Source organism: Calypte anna, chromosome 2, assembly GCF_003957555.1.
Source record: "Calypte anna isolate BGI_N300 chromosome 2, bCalAnn1_v1.p, whole genome shotgun sequence".
Classification (NCBI taxonomy): Eukaryota; Metazoa; Chordata; class Aves; order Apodiformes; family Trochilidae; genus Calypte; species Calypte anna.
In genome coordinates, this window is record NC_044245.1 from 975973 (window position 1) to 996430 (window position 20458).

A 20458-nucleotide genomic window follows, 5' to 3' on the forward strand; every position below is an offset into this window, starting at 1 on the left:
GCTAATCTTGTGCCTCGCTGGGTTGATGTTAATCTGGTTTCATGATTAAAACTGCACCCATCAGGCAAGGCAAGAGGACTGCTGGGAGGCTGCATGTGTCAGCAAAGGTCCTTCTGTCCCTCTGCCTTTTCATACAGATGGGTTTGTTTCACTAAAGAGCATTAATTGACATTAAATGTTGTAACTCTGTCAGCCATCCAGTAGCTTTATTCCAGAGGTGTTCCCTGCTCAGCATTTCAGTGCTGGCATGGCAGGGAGATGTGCTCAGGTGCTTCCCCTTCCCTCAGACTGTACCTGCTTTAAATTAAACTTAGTGAGCATCCTGCCTGTGTTTTATCTACCTTTGCTGGAGAGTTTTTTTACTGAATGGGGAATGCTGTCAGATTTCACACCATGTCAGTGATGGAAACAGTGGCAGGGTTTTTTTGAGAAATTCTGTTTATAATTAGGATTACCAGGGAGTTTTATAAAGCTTCCTTTCTCCAGCTCAAGATTTCTCCCATTTCTGAGCCAAGCTTTGGGGCACAGCTTGCTAAATTTGAGTCTCTGTTTGTTTGCAGCTTGAGCTGGATGACATCCAGCTTTTTCTTTTTCATTTTATTTTGTTTTTCCTCCTTCCCCTCAGCCCTCACCTTTTCCTGTTCCAAAGCCAACCCTCTTTTCTCCCTCAACCTTTGGACGTGTCCGTGATGCTTTGCTTGGGGACAACAGTCAGGAAAACATCTTTTGACTGTTAATACAGAAACTCCCAAGCAGTGCACGTGAGGGGGGTTTTATTCTGAGTTTTATTTTCATTTTGAGCAGCCGGCTGTGAACAAAAGCTGGGAGCAGGCATCATTAACATGCCTTTCACACTTGGAGAGCATGAAACACTCTCACAGGCTGCCTCAGACATCACCCATATATATATATATATATATGTATAGGTATGTCCTGTATCATTTTTATTTGAGTATATCTGTGTGAGCAGGAATATTTACAGAATAGATTCTGTGAAGAATTTATTTGCCTTTTCTTGCAGTTGGCTTTTGCAGTTTAAATACAGCTTTGCCTTAAGCTTTTTTCTGCCCTAGGAATACTGTGCAACCTGGTTATAAAGGGAAACTGGATTGGAGTTTTTTTAACAGTTTCTTCTAATATCTATGTAGAGATTTCTCTGCCAGCTCCCCCTCGCCCGGGGTGGAAGTGCTGCTGGTTTCATGGTGTGATGCTGCACAGAACATCTCTAACTAGAGACACAGATTTACTTGAGCACAAAAAAACAGATTTTCATACCAAAGGCATCCAAGAGCCACCTCACTGCTTTTATGGGTTGTTCCAGGTAAAAAGCCTCCTGTGTGTGTTTTGGGGAAAGCTTTTTGGATGACCTACAGCTGACTCAGTGCAACATCTCCTTGCTCCCTCATTTGCATTCCCAATGAAAGTTCTCTCTGTTGCACAGCACTCAGATGGCTTGGAGGCAAAGCTGGGCTGCTGCTGAGGGCTGAGCATCCACAGTACCTCTTGTATTCCAACTTGACACCTATTTATTTGCCTAAAAGCTTCATCATCATCCGAGGGCTCTGATTCTGAGCATCAGATGGGTAACCTCATGCCCCAGTTTCTGTCCACAAGTAGAGTAGGGTAGCTAAAGCTAGAGGTAGGCATTGTCTGCTCCCTTTTAAAGCACTTCATTTTGTGAAAAGTTTGTAAAGCACAGACCTGTGTTTTATCCTCAGCACCTGGCAGCAGTGGAAGAAAGAAAGATCAAGTCCCTGGTTGCCCTTCTGGTCGAAACACAGATGAAGAAGCTGGAGATAAAACTTCGCCACTTTGAGGAGCTGGAAACCATCATGGACAGAGAGAAAGAGGCAGTAAGTAGGGGAGTCCTGAGCAGAAATTCTGCATTAAACCAGCACTGCCAAGACTTACATATGCAAACAGTGGGAAAACTTGCAGCTTCAGCTGTTCCACACCTTACATGGGTCTCCCTGCCTCAGCTAGAATTCCTGATTACCCCCTGCAGTAGTCTGAGCTCTCTCCTTGCTCCAGACCTTCCCTGTCCTGTAAGCAGCAGACTGCTTGTACCCTAGATGTGCTTCCTAATCCTTACTCAGTTCACCTCAGCATGGTTGTGGAATTGGTCCTGAGCCTTTCTCTGGCCCATGTGCATGATACCTGATGGACAAATGGCTTTTCCCTGGAAAGAGAGTGGAATGAATGGAAACCTTGCCCTCCCTAGGAGAAGGGAGACAGCTCTCTGCTTTCCTTCCTGACCCAGCTTAAACCAGAGGTTTGGTTTTAAGTCTGTAGTTCAGGTTGTTTTGTGGTTTTTTTGGTGGGCTTTCTCAGTGGCTCTTGGGAAAGTCCTCAAAGTGAAATGCAGCAGCAGAAGGATAGATGCACAGCTTCTCATTTGGGGCTGGAGAGGGCAACAGCAGCTTCAGGAGAAGGGAGGGAAGCAGTGATGTCAGGGAAAGGTGGTTGCTCATTGCCACCAGAAAAGGACCAAAATAGAACAGAAAACTGACAGATCTGAAGCATGACAGATGAGGAGGAGCTGGGCAAGCCAACAAAAAGGCTGTTAAGTTTCTGCCCTCAGTCTAGGGAGGCTGTAACCAGGACATGGGACTTGGTTGAGATTTGGGTCAGCTGCAGAAGGTTGTGGCACTAAGGGAGCACAGACACCTCACTGGAGACTTGTGGATCCCAAAACTCAAGGTGGAAGAGATGCTGCCTCTGCCTGCCAGTGGCTGGGTTATGCATCAGTCAGGAGGTGCTCTTCATGTGTAATGCAACAGGTTTTCAGAGAAGCAATTCCTCTCCAGCTACTGTAAAGATGACTCAAAACTTTCATTTTTATCAGTGGTCATTTTTAATTTCTTTTCAGTTGTGTAGCTTCCTCATTTTGTCAGTAGGCAGTTACTCAGCTGGGCAGAGGATACCAACTCATAATTCTAAGGATTTTCACTTTTGCCCTGCCAGGTGAATTTCATGGAATTTACATCCACACTTCAGCATTAATCACAGTGATGGAGTTTGACAAACTGTTGGGTCTTTTGTTGTAGCAGAATGTCAGCAGGAATTTCTAGGTTGCTCAGCATCCTCAACCATTTCAGTGTGAGGTTTGCCTCTGACACTGATTGGCAGCTCAAGAAATGGACCTAACTATTCTGAAAAGGTTCTGTACATTTCTTTCTTTGGGGTTTATATTCTATTAGTGACAGGTTGAGGTGTGGTGGTTTTCCCATTTAGAGGCATAGGACGTTATTAAAAATGTGCATACAGATCTTTCCCCTGGCTTTCTGGTGGTTAAATTCTGCTTTTTCACCTGTCACCTGTCGTGGATATTTAGTGAAACCATTAAAGCCAAAAAATCCCTTGGTGCCATTGCACTCTCTGCATGTGTTATTGGCTGCTCTGCCTTTTTCTCCCAGGAAAGGTAAGTGTTGAAAGAAATCTGTGCTGCAGACTGGAGGGTGTTAGATTTTAGGCAGAACACATTTCCTTCAGTGCTTAATTTCAGTGCTGCCAACTCTGATTGTGTGTAACTGGGGATCCTGTTGGTAGGAGCCTTGTTGACCCAGAATTTTTAATAGCCCCATGAATGCTTTCTCTCCCCTTTCTGCTCAGGGAGGAGTTACTGGCTGGGGAGGAAATTGCAGCACAATGACTGTTATTGTGTGAGCATGCATGGAGTGCTTGTAAGAGTCCTCATTGTGAATCACTTTGGGATGAGGCACGGGCAGGCTGGTGCAAATGCAGAGGTGGTCAGTTCATGACAACCTACCTGGAAATGTGGCTGATTTCAAGCAGCAGGTTTGGGGTTTTTTCTTGTGCTTGTCTTTGCCTTAAGTGCCTCACTCCTGCCTGAGGTCTGCTGTAAGTAGAGGCTGGAGAGCTGAAGAGCAAATGCAAATTCCTGATGGAGTGCCTGCTGGCAAATGTGTTGGTACCAGTGGTCCTGATGCTAATCTGGGGCTGTTTCAGTAGGTTGTGTGTGTAAACCTGCTTCTGAAGTGCAGCAGCCTCGCACAGAACCCCAGGTTATTTTGGGCTCAGAGTCAATTTTAAAACCAGCTCATGTCAGAACTTGTGCTTCTGTCCTCTCTCCAGCTGCCTGTTCTCATCCTCAGGGGAGGGGATGTGTTGCAGAGAAGTTTTCCCTGCTTTTCCAAAGCACAAGGGGTATTTTCAGCACTGATGGTGTTTAGAGATGCTTGTGAAGACTTCAGCTGTGGCAGGGTAGGGTGCCATGAAGAGAGCACAGCAGGGGCACAAAGGAGTCTAAAAAGACCACAAAAAGTATGGTGTAGCCATGCTCCTTGCCTAAGCCTTTGTTTCGGGTCATTTGCAGTAATTCCTCCCTGCCACCTACTGAATCTGTTTCCACACATGCACAATTACACCATTGGTGTACGTGTCTCTTCATTTTACCAACTTCTTCCCACTAACGTATGAGATTGGTCAAGGAAAAAAGAGTCATGGCAGCATGAATAATCACATTGTAGTCCCTACACGCTGGCAAACCAGCCCCCAACAAGGAGCATGTATTATTCATGAGGCTCTGGCCCCATCTGGTTCTGGGGGTGAATGCCTGCTCTGTAGTATTCTGGGTCTGTCCCTGCTTTGTCAGCACTCAGGCTGCTAACACAAAGTCTGGGAGGAGCTTTGAGAGTTTTTGGAGAACTTCTACAAGGTGGAAGTCTCCCTGGCAACCTGCTTTTCAGATAAATTATGGAGTATATCTTCAAATATTAAATATTTGTAAAGTATTCACACAAACCCATGTGCCCAGTTCCTGAATAACAGATGTAGAAATGTGTTACTTTCTCTTAAATCAGTCAAACGACTTGTACTGCCTTAACCAGGATGATCATCAGGTGGATAAATGCCCAAGAGCCAGAAGTATTTTCTGTACCTTCCCATTCTTTTTATTTTGGGCCTGCTTCCTTTCTACGTGGCTCCATAATTAAGCAAAATAACCTGGTTTATATTAATGGGACTAAATTACATGAAGTTTTTTATGTAATACTCAACAGTGCAAATCATTGCTGGCTGGCTGGCAGCATCTCCAGACCCTGCACTTCAAGGAGTAGGATCCTGCCTGTAAAGCACTGAGCCCATGCACACATTCTGCTTTGGTCTGTCCCTAGAAAACCTCTGAATTTCCTCTTCCTCTCATCCCAACATGCAGAAAATTGAGAAGAACACACAGTTTCCTCTAGAACTGTGCTCAAGGCTGAGTGCTCTGTACAGTACTCATTGAGTAATCGGGGAGTTGGGTTACCAAGAGATCTGTTAGGCCAACACAAGGTGTGACCCTGGCAGCCAAAAGCACCGACCCAGCACAGCTTCAGGGGCAGCTGAGGGGGTGATTTTCCCACCCCACACTGCCCTGGTCCCACCTCAAGTAGTGTCTGCAGTTTGGGGGGCTCAGGATGAGGAGGACATCAGACTGTCAGAGGTGTCCAGAGAAGAGCAGTACAGATGGGGAATGACCTCAGGATCTGTGAGGAGCTGAGGGCACTTGGTCTCTTCAGCTTGGAGAAGAGAAGCTGAGGGGTTCCCTCCTCCCCAGCCTCCTCCAGGGATGCAGTGGGGATGCTGCAGATCTTCTCTCTCTGGTAAGCAGTGATGGGACCCAGGGAAAGGGAATGGAGCTGCCTCAGGAGAAGTTCGGAGTGGTCCTTCCCTGAGAGGGTGGTTGGTCACTGGGACAGGCTCCTCAGGGCCAGAGCAGAGTCCAGGTAGTATCTGGAGGACACTTTGTCCTGAGGTTTAGCTTTAGGTAGCCCCGTGAGGAGCAGGGAGTTGGATTCAGTGATCCTTACGGGTCCCTTCCAGCTGCAGCTGTTCTGTGATCCTGAGGTGAGTCCATCCCCTCCAGCAGGAAGACGGGCTTGGACCCTCTCCCAAACCCTGCTGCAAGACGTTTGATTTGCAGAAAGGTGTTAGTGCCATTCCTGACAACCTCCCCTGCTTTGCCTTTTCCCTCCGTTTTTGTCACAGCTGGAGCAGCAGAGGCAGCAGCTGCTGACGGAGCGGCAGAACTTCCACATGGAGCAGCTGAAATACGCGGAGCTGAGAGCCCGGCAGCAAATGGAGCAGCAGCAGCAGCACAGCCAGAACCCCCAGCAGCCTCACCAGCACCCCGGGGGACCTGGCATGAACCCCCTGGGGGCACCGGCACATCCAGGCTTGCTGCCTCACCAGCAGCCTCCCCCCTACCCCATGCTGCACCACCAGATGCCACCTCCTCACCCACCCCAGCCAGGTAAGAGGCAGGGGACATGAATCCCCTGGCATTGGTCACCCTGGGAATAAAAGCAGAGGGAAAGGTATGGCCAGAGGAGGTGGCAGGAGGTGGGAGGAATGGTCTGCATTAGGTGCTGGTTTCTAAGGGTGGTGTTTATGAAACAGAAACACAGTTGGGTGGAAAAATGAGGTGTTTGTGGAATAAAGCCTCATTTTATAACCTGTACCCCTGGATCAGGAGTGCAGATGGAGGTTTTGGGAGGAGAGATGTCTCATGTACATGAGTTATCTTATCAGTGTACTTGAGATGTCTTATCAATGTACATGAGGAGATATCTTATCAATGTACTCATCAATGTACATGGGGAGATGTCTCACCAACATATATCAATACCCAAACAAAGGAAACAGGGAGCCAGGATCTGCTCAGAGACAGGACAGAAGGCAGTAGTCACAAATCAAAACCTGTGAAATTCCACCTGGACACAGGAAAATACATTTTTTATTATTATTATTTTCCCACTGCGAAGGTCATCAAACCCTGGAGCAAGCTGCCCAGGAAGGTTGTGGAGTTTCCTTCTTTGGAGATAGTCACACCAAGCTCTGAAATAAAAGATAGAGCTGCCCCTGAGTGTCACTTTCAAATGGTTTTAGCTTGTTTGTATTTTCTTGGACTTTGTTTCTTTATGCTCAGTCATCATTCCTCCTTCAAAACCAATCATTCCCTCAAATTCTCCGGTTCCTGACACACCTATGTGTGTACAAGTTTAGGAGAAAGGACTGGAATGAGCAGCAGAGGCAAGAAACTCCTCAAAGGAGTTTCCTTTGGCCCAAGGTCTGGTTCTGATCTACTCCAGTGCCTTCCCTGGGGCTTTACTTTGTGGCTTCTGCCCTGCAGTTGGGCCCTGATGCCAGGTGAGTCAGAAGGGACACTTGGAAGTCTCTGGTCCAGCCTCCTGCTCAGAGCAAAACCAGCTGGATCAGACTGCAAGGGAATTGTTCAGGTATCTCCAAGGCTGGGAATGTTCCCAGGATGGAGAACAGTGTTGATGTGACTGTGTGTTACTTTATGAAGAGGCTGTTGAAATTGAAATACTTAAATTTAAAATAGATAATTTAGAATAGCATCACCTGGCATGGAGTAACCTGAGTGTGACTTGCCCACAGCACAGGAGAATGGCTTTTGGTAAATAAAACCCTTTTCAACTGCCAGACCAAATCCATTTGAAAAGAAGATGGGGTCAGTAATTAGCTGAAAATATTTTTGAAGTTCTTGTATAGGTTGTTGCTGAAGAAGCTGAAAAGTTTGAGGTATCATGATCTTGCTTGCCTACAACCAAGCTGGGGGAGGGCTTTTGACACGGGGGTAGGGAGAGGACAAGGGCAATGGGTTAAAACTTGGAGAGGGGATATTGAGGTTGGAGATGGGGAAGGAATTCTTTATTTGAGGGTGGTGAGAGTTTGGAACAGGTTGCCCAAGGAAGCTGTGGCTGCCCCATCCCTGACAGTGTTGAAGGTTGGATGGGGCTTGGAGCCCCCTGGGCTGGGGGAGGGGTCCCTGACCATGGCAGGGGGGGCACTGGGGGGGATTTAAGGTCCCTTCCAACCCAAACCATTCCATGATTCTATGGAAACATGGGATGTGGCAACAGAAAGCTTGCAGGAGCTCGAGGTTTCATGTCAGGAAGGGACCAATGTTGAGTCTGTGGTTTGGAAGAGCCAAGTGTGTGGTAAAGTGGCAGGGAGTGCAGGAGAGCATGAAAATGGGAGACATCTCATCCAGCTGTGTGGATCTCCACAGTAATGGAACTTGATTGAACCAGCAGATGCAGAGTAATGCTCACTGGAGAGGAAGATAAGAGTTAGCAGCCTTGTGATCTGAATGCTTAAGCTAAGTGTCTTCTGAAGAGTCCAGAGCTTCATTACATGCTTGTGGGTGAAAAATTAATACTGATATTGTTTTGGGAGCTGGTTTGGGTTTTGCTGGAATTTAATTGGGATTGTGGTGCTACATGGCCTGGTTCTTAGATTCAGGTGATACTGGAGCTGGGTTTGTGTGGTGTATGACAAGGTTGTCTCAGCAGAAAGGAGAAACATTCTGGGAGATGGAAAAATGGCAAATTGAAAACAGATTAAAGGGGAAAATCATTGCATATCATTAGGCTGGCTCCTACTTCCAAGCTGCTATTGAGACTGAAAATGTAACAAGATTAAATGCATTGTTCCCTTCACTGGGGGACTAATAAAACTTGATTTCTAATATAGTCACATCCTTGGTTCACATAATTCCTCATTACTTCAGCCCCACTGTAATCATCCAGGCCCTCTGTGTCCCCACTGATCCCTTTCAGTGTCAGGGGGGGGGCGTGGCACTCCTTTAATTAGTCAGCACGTCTCTTGTTCAGATTTGATTAAAGTTAATCAATAGATTGACTTTTCCACCACCACCCCTCCTGTTAGAGGGTGGCAAACTGGTGGATGATGCTCAGCACTTGTGGCTGCTGTGATGGGGAAGCATCTGGTGCTGTCTCATGGCACACAGAGACAGGACCAGGATCTTGGCTAGCTGAGACTTTTGGATTTTTACCTGTTATCTAGGCTGACAGTTTGCTTGTTGGATATTTTTGTGAAGGTGAGAACTCAAAGCCCTTTCAGAGGTGGAATGCAAACCCCTCTGCTTCTTCTGCCATGTCCCAGCTGATCATCATAGACTCATGGAATGATTTGTGTTGATCTTAAATGGCTTGGGGACCTTAAATCCCCCCCAGTGCCTCCCCTGCCATGGTCAGGGACCCCTCCCCCAGCCCAGGGGGCTCCAAGCCCCATCCAACCTTCAACACTGCCAGGGATGGGGCAGCCACAGCTTCCTTAGGCAACCTGGGCAACCAGGGGCTCAGCACCCTCACCCCAAACAGTTTCTCCCCCATCTCCAACCTCAATCTCCCCTCTCCAAGTTTTAACCCTTGCCCCTTGTCCTCTCCCTACCCCCCTGTGTCAGAACCCTGGTTCTGCTTGGATTGCACCCAAACCTTGCTCTGGGTGTGTGCAGCTACACCTGGTCAGATGGATCTCACCCTTGGCTGTCCCACCTCAACCTCCCAGCACCTGGGAAAGGAGGGGAAGGTTTGAAGGAACATTCCCAAACCCTCCTGCACCATCCCTGGGAGAGGAATCCCAGAATCCCAGAGAGGTTTGGGTTGGAAGGGACCTTAAAGCTCACCCAGTCCCAACCCCCTGCCATGGTCAGGGACCCCTCCCCCAGCCCAGGGGGCTCCAAGCCCCATCCAACCTTCAACACTGCCAGGGATGGGGCAGCCACAGCTTCCTTGGGCAACCTGGGCACCCAGGGGCTCAGCACCCTCAAATTCAAGAATTTCTTCCTAGAAGATGATCCTGCCTAGAAAGTTAAACAATCTCTTTTCCTCATGCTCTTCAGTGGAAGTTTGTTATAAAAATTTGGGAATTCCACCAGTGGTGAAGCTCTTTGGCTCTGCAGTGGAGGTTTTATAACCTGAGGGGAAGGAATGGAAGAGTTCAGTGTTTCCTTGAGTGTTTCCAAACCTTCAGCTCTGAGCCAGCCCTGGGGCTGTGTGTGGAAACAGCAAAGCAGGGAGTCTCCAGTCCCTACTGACTCAGACTGACCTCGAGTTCTGTTCAGGTAGTCCAGGCTGCCAGGCTCTGGCTTGCCCTCACACACCAGTACACACCAGTACAGCATTGCAGGGGGAATCTCTGCTGGAAGGATCCTTGTTGCAGGCAGCAGATGTGAAGTTCCAGCCTCCAGAACTCTGCCTGCCAGGCTGAAGCAGTCAGCATTTGGTGTGCACACCCCCTGTGTTTTGTATGTGTTAAAAAATAATCCTTATCCCATTGTGTCAAAGCTGTGATAAACACTTCAGCACTTCCATCCTATCCTGTGTATTTTCCTTTTCCCCTTTTAGGGCATTTGAAGTGTGTTTATGGGCTTTTAGGTCTCGGAGCTTTGCTAACCCAGTTACCTGCATGGCATGTACACACCCAGGGAGCAGCAGGGATTTTCCTGTTGGGTTACTGGGTTAGATCCCTTTGGAAGAAGCTGAAGTTCACCTGAGTGACCACGTGAGCCTCCTGCAGTCTTGGTGGAGATGCCAAAATTTGGAGGGTTTGGGTAGGTGAATTTCTGCCAGGGAGAGGCTTGCAGAAGAAATGGGAAAGCTGCTTTTTTGCTGTTCTTTAGCCCTGCAGGTGAAGCTCTGTCTGGACACGTCTCTGTGTGAAGCAGGAGCTGTTTCCTTACCCCAGTTCTGGGTGTCTCTCACCCTGCTGTGTCCCTGAGGTGCCCAATTTCATAAACCTCAGTGACAAATACCACAGCATAATTCTGCAGTCAGAGATAAGGAGGTTTTTGGAGCTGTGGACAGGTCGCTGCCTGCTGGGCTGTCTGGCAGCTCTGTGGGAAGAACCAAACCATTCAGTTTGTGGCAGAGAAAAACCCCAACCAGAAGCAGGAGTGGGCAACCTTCCAGCTGAGGGCAACCTGGGGATGGCAGTGCCCTGCACAGTTTCCTCTTCAGCTGCCTGGTTTCAGCTCCAGACTTTACCTTGGTTGTCACTGATGTTTTCAAACAGGTTTTCTGACCTCAATAGTGACTAAAAGTGTAACTGTTGGTTCAGTAGACCGTGAACAAAATGCTGAGTCCGATGTCTTTAAAGTGATTGATGGAAACTGAAGAGATGGTTGGAAACACAAAGTGATGAAAGGATCTGAAAAGGCATTTATAAATGGAAGGGGGAAAAATGAAATCCTGCTTATGGCTTGTCTGGATTCAGAGGCAGAAGCAGTTAAACCCTTAACTGAAAATTAGTGGTAAAGATCTTTCCAGAATAATGTTCCTTAGCTTCAGTCTCTGGATGCAGCTGGAGAACATTATTCACATGGAACATGGAAAAGATGGATCAGTGGAGGGTCAGTCTGGGCAGAGCTGGTAAATATCTCCAGGTGAGGGTCAGTCTGGGCAGAGCTGGTAAATATCTCCAGGTGAGGGTCAGTCTGGGCAGAGCTGGTAAATATCTCCAGGTGAGGGTCAGCTTGAGCAGAGCTGGTAAATATCTCCAGGTGAGGGTCAGTCTGGGCAGAGCTGGTGAAACTCCCCAGCCAAGGGTCAGTCTTTGCAGTGAACCACTTCCCATCAGCATGGCCATGGCTGGGGCTGCTGGATTGTGGAATTCTTTGGGACATGCTGGAGAGCTGGAATGGGTCCAGAGGCCAATGCCCACGAGCAGGTTTGGTGAGAGAGAAACAAAGAGGAGCCAGCAGAGCCCTTTCTGGAAGGGCTCTTGGTGAATCCCACTTAAAGCAAACATTTTCCAGCAGACACCATGCAAGGCACAGCCAGGAGGCTTCTGAAAAGTTTGTGCTGTATCTCCCATGTTTTTTCTTTCTGGGTCTGGTTAAACTGGCTTCTTCTGGTCCTAGCAAGCAACCCAACCTGATGGTTGGAAAGCTTTGAGTTGAACCTGCTGCAGTAGAGCTCTGGTACCAGTTTGCTGGGACCTGTGACTTACCTTGGTGCTGCTTCTCCAGTCCAAGCCCATCTGTGGAACTTGGTTGCTGTCACTTCATCCTCTGGTGCCTGGGTGTGGTGAGGTTCTGGACAACTCAGTGACCAGATGTTGCTGTTCTTGGGGGGCACTGATTTCATCCAAGTCCCTCTACTACCTCATTTCCAGTTGTTTTCATTTTGATGTCATTTTGACTGAGCTTATTTTGTTCTTTTTCCCCCCGGAAGGAAGACTTTTGAAATAAAATAAAATATAATAGAAGATAATAGAAAATAAAAGACTTTTAAAATAAAATAAAGTCTTTGAAAAAAAAAGACTTTAAATAAATAAATGAATGAAACTGGATTCCAATTTCCCTGCCCAAAGCTGTAGCTCGTAATTAGAACAGCAACTAAAATTCCCAGTTTCTTGCTGTGTCACCAGCCCTGCTGCTGGCCCTATCATTTAAAGCACATTATTGATTTCTTTGTGCAGTGTTCTGGTTATCTGTGGACTGCTGAGTGCCCTGTTCAAGTGATACTTGTGGTGGGTAACATGAGAAACTTAAATTCTTGGAGGGAGAGAGGGAGATCTGTATTAATAGCTGTCATTAATTAACTCTGCCCTCCAAGGGGGATTTTCAGCTATTAAATCATTTCTGACCCAAAGCAGAAATGGAATAAGGTCAGGATGTGCTTTTCTACTCCAGCTGGATGAGTAACCTGAAGCAGAACCTTTTTCCCCAGCATAGTTTGCATCATTTTCTGTTGATGGTTGATACTCCAAAGAATATTTTATAAATAATTTTGACCTTGGGTGTTTTTTCATGTAAGTGTCTCCCATTTCATTATTTAAACCTTGTGCCTTTAAGTTTAGCTTCTGGATTTCGTTTCCTCTCAGGCTGATGGCAGTTCCAGGATTTTGTGGTCTGTACAAGGATTTGGGCTTCACTTCTTTGTGGTACAGATTTTCTAAGGAGTCTCAGTGCCTGTTTTCTATCCATGGCACGTCTGGAGCCTGCTGGCAGGAGGTGCAGGGAGCAGGCAGATAAAAGGCTGGTGGATGGGTGTGCAGTGCTCATCCACGAGTTGTGGGTTTGCAGGGAGGTTGGTGCTACAGAAAAACCACGTTGGATGCTCTCTGGTGTGTCTGAAATCCTGCCTGAGGACACGAGGTGTCACGGGGCTGGAACAGAAAATAGGAATCAACCAGGACAGGGCAATTCCTCTGAGGATGCTGGAGGAGGTTTTAGTGCCTTGACTCAACATCTGCAGAGCTTCTCCCAAGTTTGAGCAGCTCCTGACTCCTTACGAGGATGTATTATTGAAGATGTATGAATATTTGAAGGTTACCAGCTCTGCCCTGCAGAATGGGGGTGCCCTTGCTGGTGTGACATCCCCAGCAGCTTCTCAACAAAGGCTCTTCCACCCCGTTGTTCCTGCTGAAACCCATGGGGAGCCCTCAGCCATGGCGGCACCCTCAGTATTCAGGTGCCTCCATCCCAGGGAATCACACCAGAGGGGAGGGACAGAAATGCAAAGGGAAGTGGAAATTTCTGCCTTTCCCCCCCCCCCGAGACTCGGTGCTAAATAAGTTCTTGTGGTTAATTATTCAGAGTCCTTGGCTGGGCTCTGCAGTGCGTGTCGGGGAGGAGGACGTGCGGAAGGGAAGGGACGTGTCGGGGGGCTGCCTGGAAATACAGATTTCCACATCTCTGAAAATGATTCCTGGGGGGAAGGAAGGAGCACACCTTGCAGTGGAGCTGCAGTGAAGCCAGCAGGCATTCCCGGGAGCAGCTCCTGCCCAGCCCAGGGCTGCAATAACCCCTTCAGCAATAGGAGAGGGAGATTCCAGCCAGGCACATCCCCTCTGGAGATGAATGTTGAGTGAGTGCAGCCTGGTTTGCCCTCCCCCAGCTCCAAATGCTGCCTGCCAGAGGAGGGACTCCCTTCCCGAGGTGCTGCTCAGGGATGGTCCCGGGAGGTGCTCAGGAGGAGGGGGTTGGATGGGCTCCAGGCTTTGTGCATCACGCTCCGGCGGCTGCTGCTGCTGCAGGCAAAACAAAACCACTGAAACTGTGTGCCCCTCACATGAGCTGATTTAATAGAGGCTTATTTAATAAAGATAAATACCTCGGAGATCCTTTAAAACTCATTCCTCATCTGTTTGACTGGAAGGTGAGCTGGCAGGCTGCTAAGAGTGGGATGCTTCAGAGCACACCTTAGGAAATGTCTCTCGTCTTGCACGTGTAAAGGATTTTTTTTTTCCTTTTTTAGTCTGCTAAATCTCATTTTATTGAACCTTTTGGCTTTATCTCTGCCTGCGTCTGCTGGTTTTAAGCTCTCCCCCTTATGTAGGTCACACTTCCACATTTTATGCTCGAGCCGCTGTCTTGAAGCCGTGGCTCTTGGCAATGAAAGGCACGTAGGATCTCTGCAGAAACAGGACTTCATGTTTGCCATGCCAGTGCTCAGTTTCCCCTTGCTTTATCCCACTTTGGCCGGGTGTTGCTTGATTACTGCTCAGCTTCATTATTTTGAAGTTTGGGCTGTGGTAAGATTGTTCCTCTGCGAGGACCTTAAGCTACTTTGGTGGCACAGTATTGTGCATCTCACATCAGGAAGGCAAAAGATCCTCTACTCAGACACAGAGGAGCAGCTCAGCTTCTGGGTGTCCTCAGGAAAGCTGCAGTGCCATTTATTTTTCCATATTTAAAGATTTAAGAGAGAGAAAAAAGCTCCTTGGTCCAGGCAGGAGGGCGCTTCCCATCAGCTTCATGGGGAGGTTTGGAGTCGTGACAGGCTTTGAATTTATGAAGAAATGACGTTTTTAAAATGTGTTTTATTTCTTTTTGGTGGCTGATTTTTAATATAAAACGTTGTCTTTGAACATCTGCATTGCCATGGGTCTGACAGCCTTTCTCTCCTGGACTTGCTCAACGTCAGAGCGAAGCCTTCACGTGAAGCCCCTCAGCGTGTGGTTCTGGTCCAGCTTCACGTGTGCTTTTTGTGTGTTTGGGTTTTCTTTAATATTAATCAACTCATTAGTGCAGAGAGAATATTGTAGGCATGTGGTGCTGGAAGGAAGATTGCCCAATTATGCTTGGAGAGGTTGAGGCTCCTGTCAAGCAGCAGCTCTCAGGCTGGGGATTCCTCAGTCCCCAGCTTCCCTGCTCCTCTGGAGCACAGCTGCCTTTTTTCCAGTTTTCTGATTTTTATTTCCCCATCAACCTTCATTTTGCCAGTGGATAACATCCCTCAGAGCTGTGACTGTCTTCAGCTTTTGCTACAGGGCCCACTGTGTCTTTGGGCCATGGTTTGTCTCCAGTTTCTTTGCAAGGTTCAGCTGAAGCCTCAGGTCACCCCCAGCACCTTGAGCTGCCCCATATCTCCCTTTGCTTCTGCCTGCTTGTAGCTGCAAGGTTTGGTTATTTTATCTGGAGGGCTGGGGTTGGAAATCAGGAATTCATTAAAAACAGAAGATCTACTCAAGCCAGAGTTCTGAAGAGCATTAATGCCAAAACACTAAAGCTGTGTTCCCCGTGACTTTTCCAGAGCAGGGGCTGAGTCTGTGTCTCCTGGCTTTGAGCTGAGTGGCAGCAAAGGCTTCGTGAAGTCTGAAGAACTGAGATCAGGGCAGGTCCAACCTTCCCCACCTGTAATCCTCCAGCATCTTGACCCTGGGTGCTCAGGGAATGCTTTGGGGTGGTGGGAGCCACCTGCACATCTCTGAGTCCCACGGGGTAACAAAGGGGGGTTTGGAACCTGCAGTGTAAGAGCTGCAGTGGCCACCACCAGTTCTGTATTCAGGGAAATAAAGGCTTCCCAGTTGCTTTTCCCCACATCTCTTGCTATCTTGGGCATGGAATAAGCCATCAGCTCATCTCCCATGCAGAGTTTCTCCCTCCTGGGGCTGCCTCAGTCTCTACTCTTAAATATTAAGTCCACTGAGAGTCCTGAAACCCACCTGGAATCTGCAGCCTATCAGTTCAGTGAGGCAGAAGCTCCAGTTCCCTCCTTGTCTGTGAAACAAAACCATCCTCCAGCATCCATCTGCTCTAGGGAATCATCATGTCTGCAAAAGCAGCTGCTGAAGATAGAAGTTCCTCTTGGTATTTTCTTGCACAGGTAAATGGAGAAGATCATGGATTTCTCCTGGATAGTAACTTCTCAGTGGCCCCTTTGTTTCTGTGTGGCTTGAGTTGTTGGTGATACAGAATTAATTTTTTTTTCACTTCTTTCCTTTTGATATTTCACCCAGAACTTGGAGCAGCTGAAATTGAGGCAGCTGTGACCATATTGCCACAGGTCATCACGTCACATGGGACATGTCACAAGTCCCCACAGCTGTCTCCTGCAAATCAGGGAAAATCCCAGCTCCTGGAGCTTGACCAGCTGCCCTCCAGCAGCCTGTGCTGCAGGGCTCTCAGTCTGGTTTCCACCCTGAAGGATGCAGAAGAGCACCTTGCTTGGTGTCTGCCTGCTCTGCTCCTGGCTGAAGCTCCAGAAGTTTCCTTACAGCTCAGCTTCTTCTGGCACAGAACCCATTGCAGAGTCTGCAAACGGGCAGGTTTGGGCTGTTTGCAAACCCAGCAGCCTTTTGCCTCTTGGTGCCACTGATCCTGTAGTTCTTTTACCCACTTCTAACCATCTAATAGATCATTCTCACCCACTTCTGACCATCTAACAGATGACCATGTTGTTAAGGCTCAGCAGTGCCTGGTGATTCTGGGGGTGACTGTCCCCACCTTGCCTCTCTTACCTTTCTGCCCACTCCTCATCTCAGCCCCAGCTGCCCCCAGGCAGATGCCCAGCTGCCAGCAGCAGTAAATCCATGCCACATCTCCTTAAATCTTCAGTTCTCTGCCTGGTACCCATTGATAAGGGGTGAGCAGAGGACAGGAGGGCTCAGGCTGGCTGGAGGAACAGTCTGACTGATACCTTATGAGATCTTAGGAAGGAATTCTTTGGGGTGAGGGTGCTGAGCCCCTGGGTGCCCAGGTTGCCCAAGGAAGCTGTGGCTGCCCCATCCCTGGCAGTGTTGAAGGTTGGATGGGGCTTGGAGCCCCCTGGGCTGGGGGAGGGGTCCTTGACCATGGCAGGGGGGGCACTGGGGGGGCTTTCAGGTCCCTTCCAACCCAACCCAGTCTGGTATTCTGTGTGAAATGCAAAGTCCTGTCCCTGGGAGGATTAATCCCAGGCAGCAGCTCTGGACAAGGTCCTGGTGGGCAGGAAGCTGAGCATGAGCTGGTGACATCCCAGGAACAGGAGCAGAGGCAGCAGATTAGGGATGTGATAATCCTCCCCCACCTCTCAGCAGTTGTTAGACCACATCTGGAGGGTTGGGTCCTCCAGTAGAAGAAGGGCATTGATAAACCAGAGTGAGTTCAGCAGAGAGCCACCAGAAATGGTCCACTTTCCCCAGGGAGGGGGTGAGGGAACTGGGCTTGCTCAGCCTGAAGAGGAGAAGGCTTTGGAGGGACCTAGCAACAGCCTTACAATAGGAGGAGGTCATCAAGAAGACAGAGATGGGCTTTTCAGTGATGTGTGGTGGGAGTAAGAGAGACATAAGCTGGAACAGGAGAGGGTTTGACTGGATATGAGGAGGTCAAGCACTGAAACAGGTTTAGAGGAGTAGAGAGGTTGGTGCAGTCTCAGTTCCTGGCTCTTTCAGAGCTCAGGTCTTGACAAAACCCTGAGCAACCTGGTCTGACCCCAGAGTCTCAGAGCTGACCCTGCTCTGAGAGGAGGTTGGACCAGAGACCTCCTAAAGTCCTTTCCAACCTTCTCCATGATGGAGAAAGCAAATGGGCTGTAATGAGGAACATCTCAGCTTGCCTACAGAAGGGAAAGCAGGAGCTGGAGCTCTTGTGGTGTGAAGGACTTGGTCACCTCAGGTTACTCACAAAAACATCTCCTGTAACTTTAGGAACTGTGGCCAGGTTTCCTCCCCCTTTTGAGGATGATTCCAAGGGGCTTCTTCAAAACCCCTTCATCACCAGAGCAGAAAATATTTTTGCTAACATGGGGACAAGGGAGGGGGTTAGAGGTTTAAATCTGTGCAGCCTTTCTGGTTGGCTGCTGCTGCTCTTTAATAGAGAGTGATGGAAATGCCAGGGAACATGCTGGAGGCCACCCGTGAGCACTGGAGTGTGGCAAGGGAGAAATTCAGAGTTCCTGCCCTTTGTAAAGGGCTGAGAAAGCTGATGGTTTCTGTAGGGCTCCATATCAGCTGCTCTGTAGGCATCTTGGTCATGCCCTTGTCATCAAGCAGCATCAGGCTGGCCCATGGACCTCTTGCTTGCATTACCAGTGTAACCATACATAACCAGTGCTGTGTTTGAATGGTTTGGTGCTTCAGAGCCCTTGTGAACTGAAGGTGGTTCAGCACCTCTGCTGCAGATCTCCAGGGTTGGATGGAGCAAGTGGAGCAAGTTCAGCCACTTGTGTTGGGTTTTTTCTTTTGGAACCACTGCTCAGTAGGTGCCCCTGCATGCTTGGAGCACTCTTGTGCAGAAGGGCAGTAACAGAGGAGGATTTGGGATGGCTGGGACTTCACCTCTGTGAAGTTTCTCTTTCATTTCATCTTTTTCATCATGGGAGGTGTCCCTGCAGGACAAGGTGTCTGCAGTGTGGAGAGATCCCAAAGGGCAGGGTTTGGTTTTGCTCACCAGGGTCCTTTTAAAGTACAAATCTTTGTTCTTCTAAGTCATAAATTCTCAAGCACCAGGGTCTGGACCAGCTCACTGCTTCCTCAGTCTGAGGCTGCACATCCAGGCTGTGCTGGTGGAGCCCCTGTGCTCCCACCTCTGACTGGGGGGGTTTGCCAAGAGCTCTCACCCACCTCTCTCAGGCAATACCCTGTGAACTGCTGCTGCTCACTGATGCTCCAGGACATGGAAGTAGCAGATGTCTATAAAATACTCCTCAAAGCTCTTCTTATGAAGCTGAATCAAAGAGTTCATTGTGTTTGTGCCCCAAAGTACTGACTTGGCCCCATACCTGGAGCTCCCACCTCCTTCAGGATGCCCACTGGTGCTGCTCCTCGTGGGTGTTGAAGGTTCTGTCCTCACTCTTGAGTTCACATCATGGTTTGGGGGGGAAGGAGCTCTTCTGGAGGAAGCCTGGAGAATCCCAGCCTAATGGCTACTTTGCTGACTAAAATCCTGAACTTTTATTTAAATGTAGAAAAGTAAATGTAATTGGATTATGCAAATTAATCTCTTCACATAGGGTTTTAAAGCATCCATCAGTGAATGGTGGGTGCCCGAGGTGGGGCAGATTCTGGCAGTTCCTTCATCCAGCTGAAACCTGATGAAACCTGATGGTCTCCTCAGAGCTGACACAGAAGGAGGACTGCAGGAACCCTTCCTCACATCAGAACAGGGGTTTTTAGATTGAAAATCTTTTCATGGTCCAATTTCTAACTTGTATGACTTCAGTTCTCCCACTAAAATTTATCCATTAGGCTTTGTGACTGCTCTTCGTCACCAACTGTTCTTCCTTTGATGCCCTTTTATTATTCCAGTGCATTTTGTTTCTGATGCCTTCACTTAGATGATGATCAAAAGCCTTTGAGTTGGGGTTCCCTTAATCAAATGTTGGGTGGTGCCTGTGAGTCTCACCCTCCCCTTGCTGCTCCTGCTGCTGCTTTTGAGAGCTGCCCCCGTGGTTATTCCTGAAGGGGCTTTGTAGCCTCGGGGGGGGAGATGAAAAGCCATTTCTTTGGGGGTTTGGAGCTGGGTTGGTTGTCATGCACCAGGCTCATGTCTTGCAGCACTTTTGTTCCAACCCAGCCTGGGATTCGATGATTCCAAGGTGAATTCACCACCTTCTTTTCTTTGGAGAAGAGGAGATATGAAGATTCTCCCTCTCTCAGAAGACCATGCTGTCTGAACCCATGTAAAGCACAGAGCAGAAAGGGAAGGGCTTGCAAACACCACTGGGATTTTTCTCTCACACTGCTGGGAAGATCAGAAACAACTGGGGGTGAGATGAGCAAGTTGCTGAGACACTGAAGTCGATTAGAAGCTCTGCCTAAGGAAAGGAATGAGTTATTTTAGTTTGCTCAGTGCCTGGGCAAAGTCTTGGGGAAGAAGAAAGACCTGAGCACTTCCCAGCTTGCCCACAGCTGAGTTCCCAAGCCAGCTTTCTGGGGGGATTTGAGAAGAGAACAGGCAGGGTTAGATGAGAGCAAACATCTCAGCAGACACGTGTGGCACTGAGGGGATGTGCTGGGCTCCAGAACAGTTCTGGGAAGCTGTTTTAGCAAGGGAGAGAGTTGGGGTGTCTTGTCCTGCCAAGCCAAAACTCTGTCTTTGAGCTTGTGCTTCTTTGTGTTTCTTTGGCTTGAGCAAGAGGATGAGCTCAGAGGTTGCTTTGCTTCTGCTAAAAAAAAAATGAGTGGTTTACAAAATGCCTCGTGGCAAATTTTATGTAACTGCCCAGAAAAACAAAAGAAACCCCATCACCTCCTGCTCTTTTGTACATTCTGTTGTGATCGTTTTGTTCCTGGATTCCCAAGTCATCCCTGCTGGTCTCAACATCAGGTGTGAGGGCATGGAGCAGCTCTGCTCTGGAGCCAGGCTGAGAGATTTGGGGGTGTTTTTCAGTTTTTTGTGGGGTCTGGACTTTGATGGTCTATCAAGGTCCCTTCCAACCTCTTAAAATTCTGTGAACATTTTCTCATCACTTCCATGTTT

At 48.4% G+C, this 20458-nt stretch overlaps 1 protein-coding gene across 2 annotated transcripts in view; it reads left to right on the forward strand.

The window, feature by feature from the left end:
- SMARCC1 (SWI/SNF related, matrix associated, actin dependent regulator of chromatin subfamily c member 1) overlaps positions 1-20458 on the forward strand; it is a 93741-nt gene that overhangs the window by 69613 nt on the left and 3670 nt on the right. For both annotated transcript variants that reach the window (XM_030444915.1, XM_030444916.1), the window contains exons 25-26: positions 1719-1853; positions 5992-6256. In XM_030444915.1, the coding sequence (XP_030300775.1) occupies positions 1719-1853; positions 5992-6256 (400 nt within the window). The remainder of the gene's footprint in view (positions 1-1718; positions 1854-5991; positions 6257-20458) is intronic.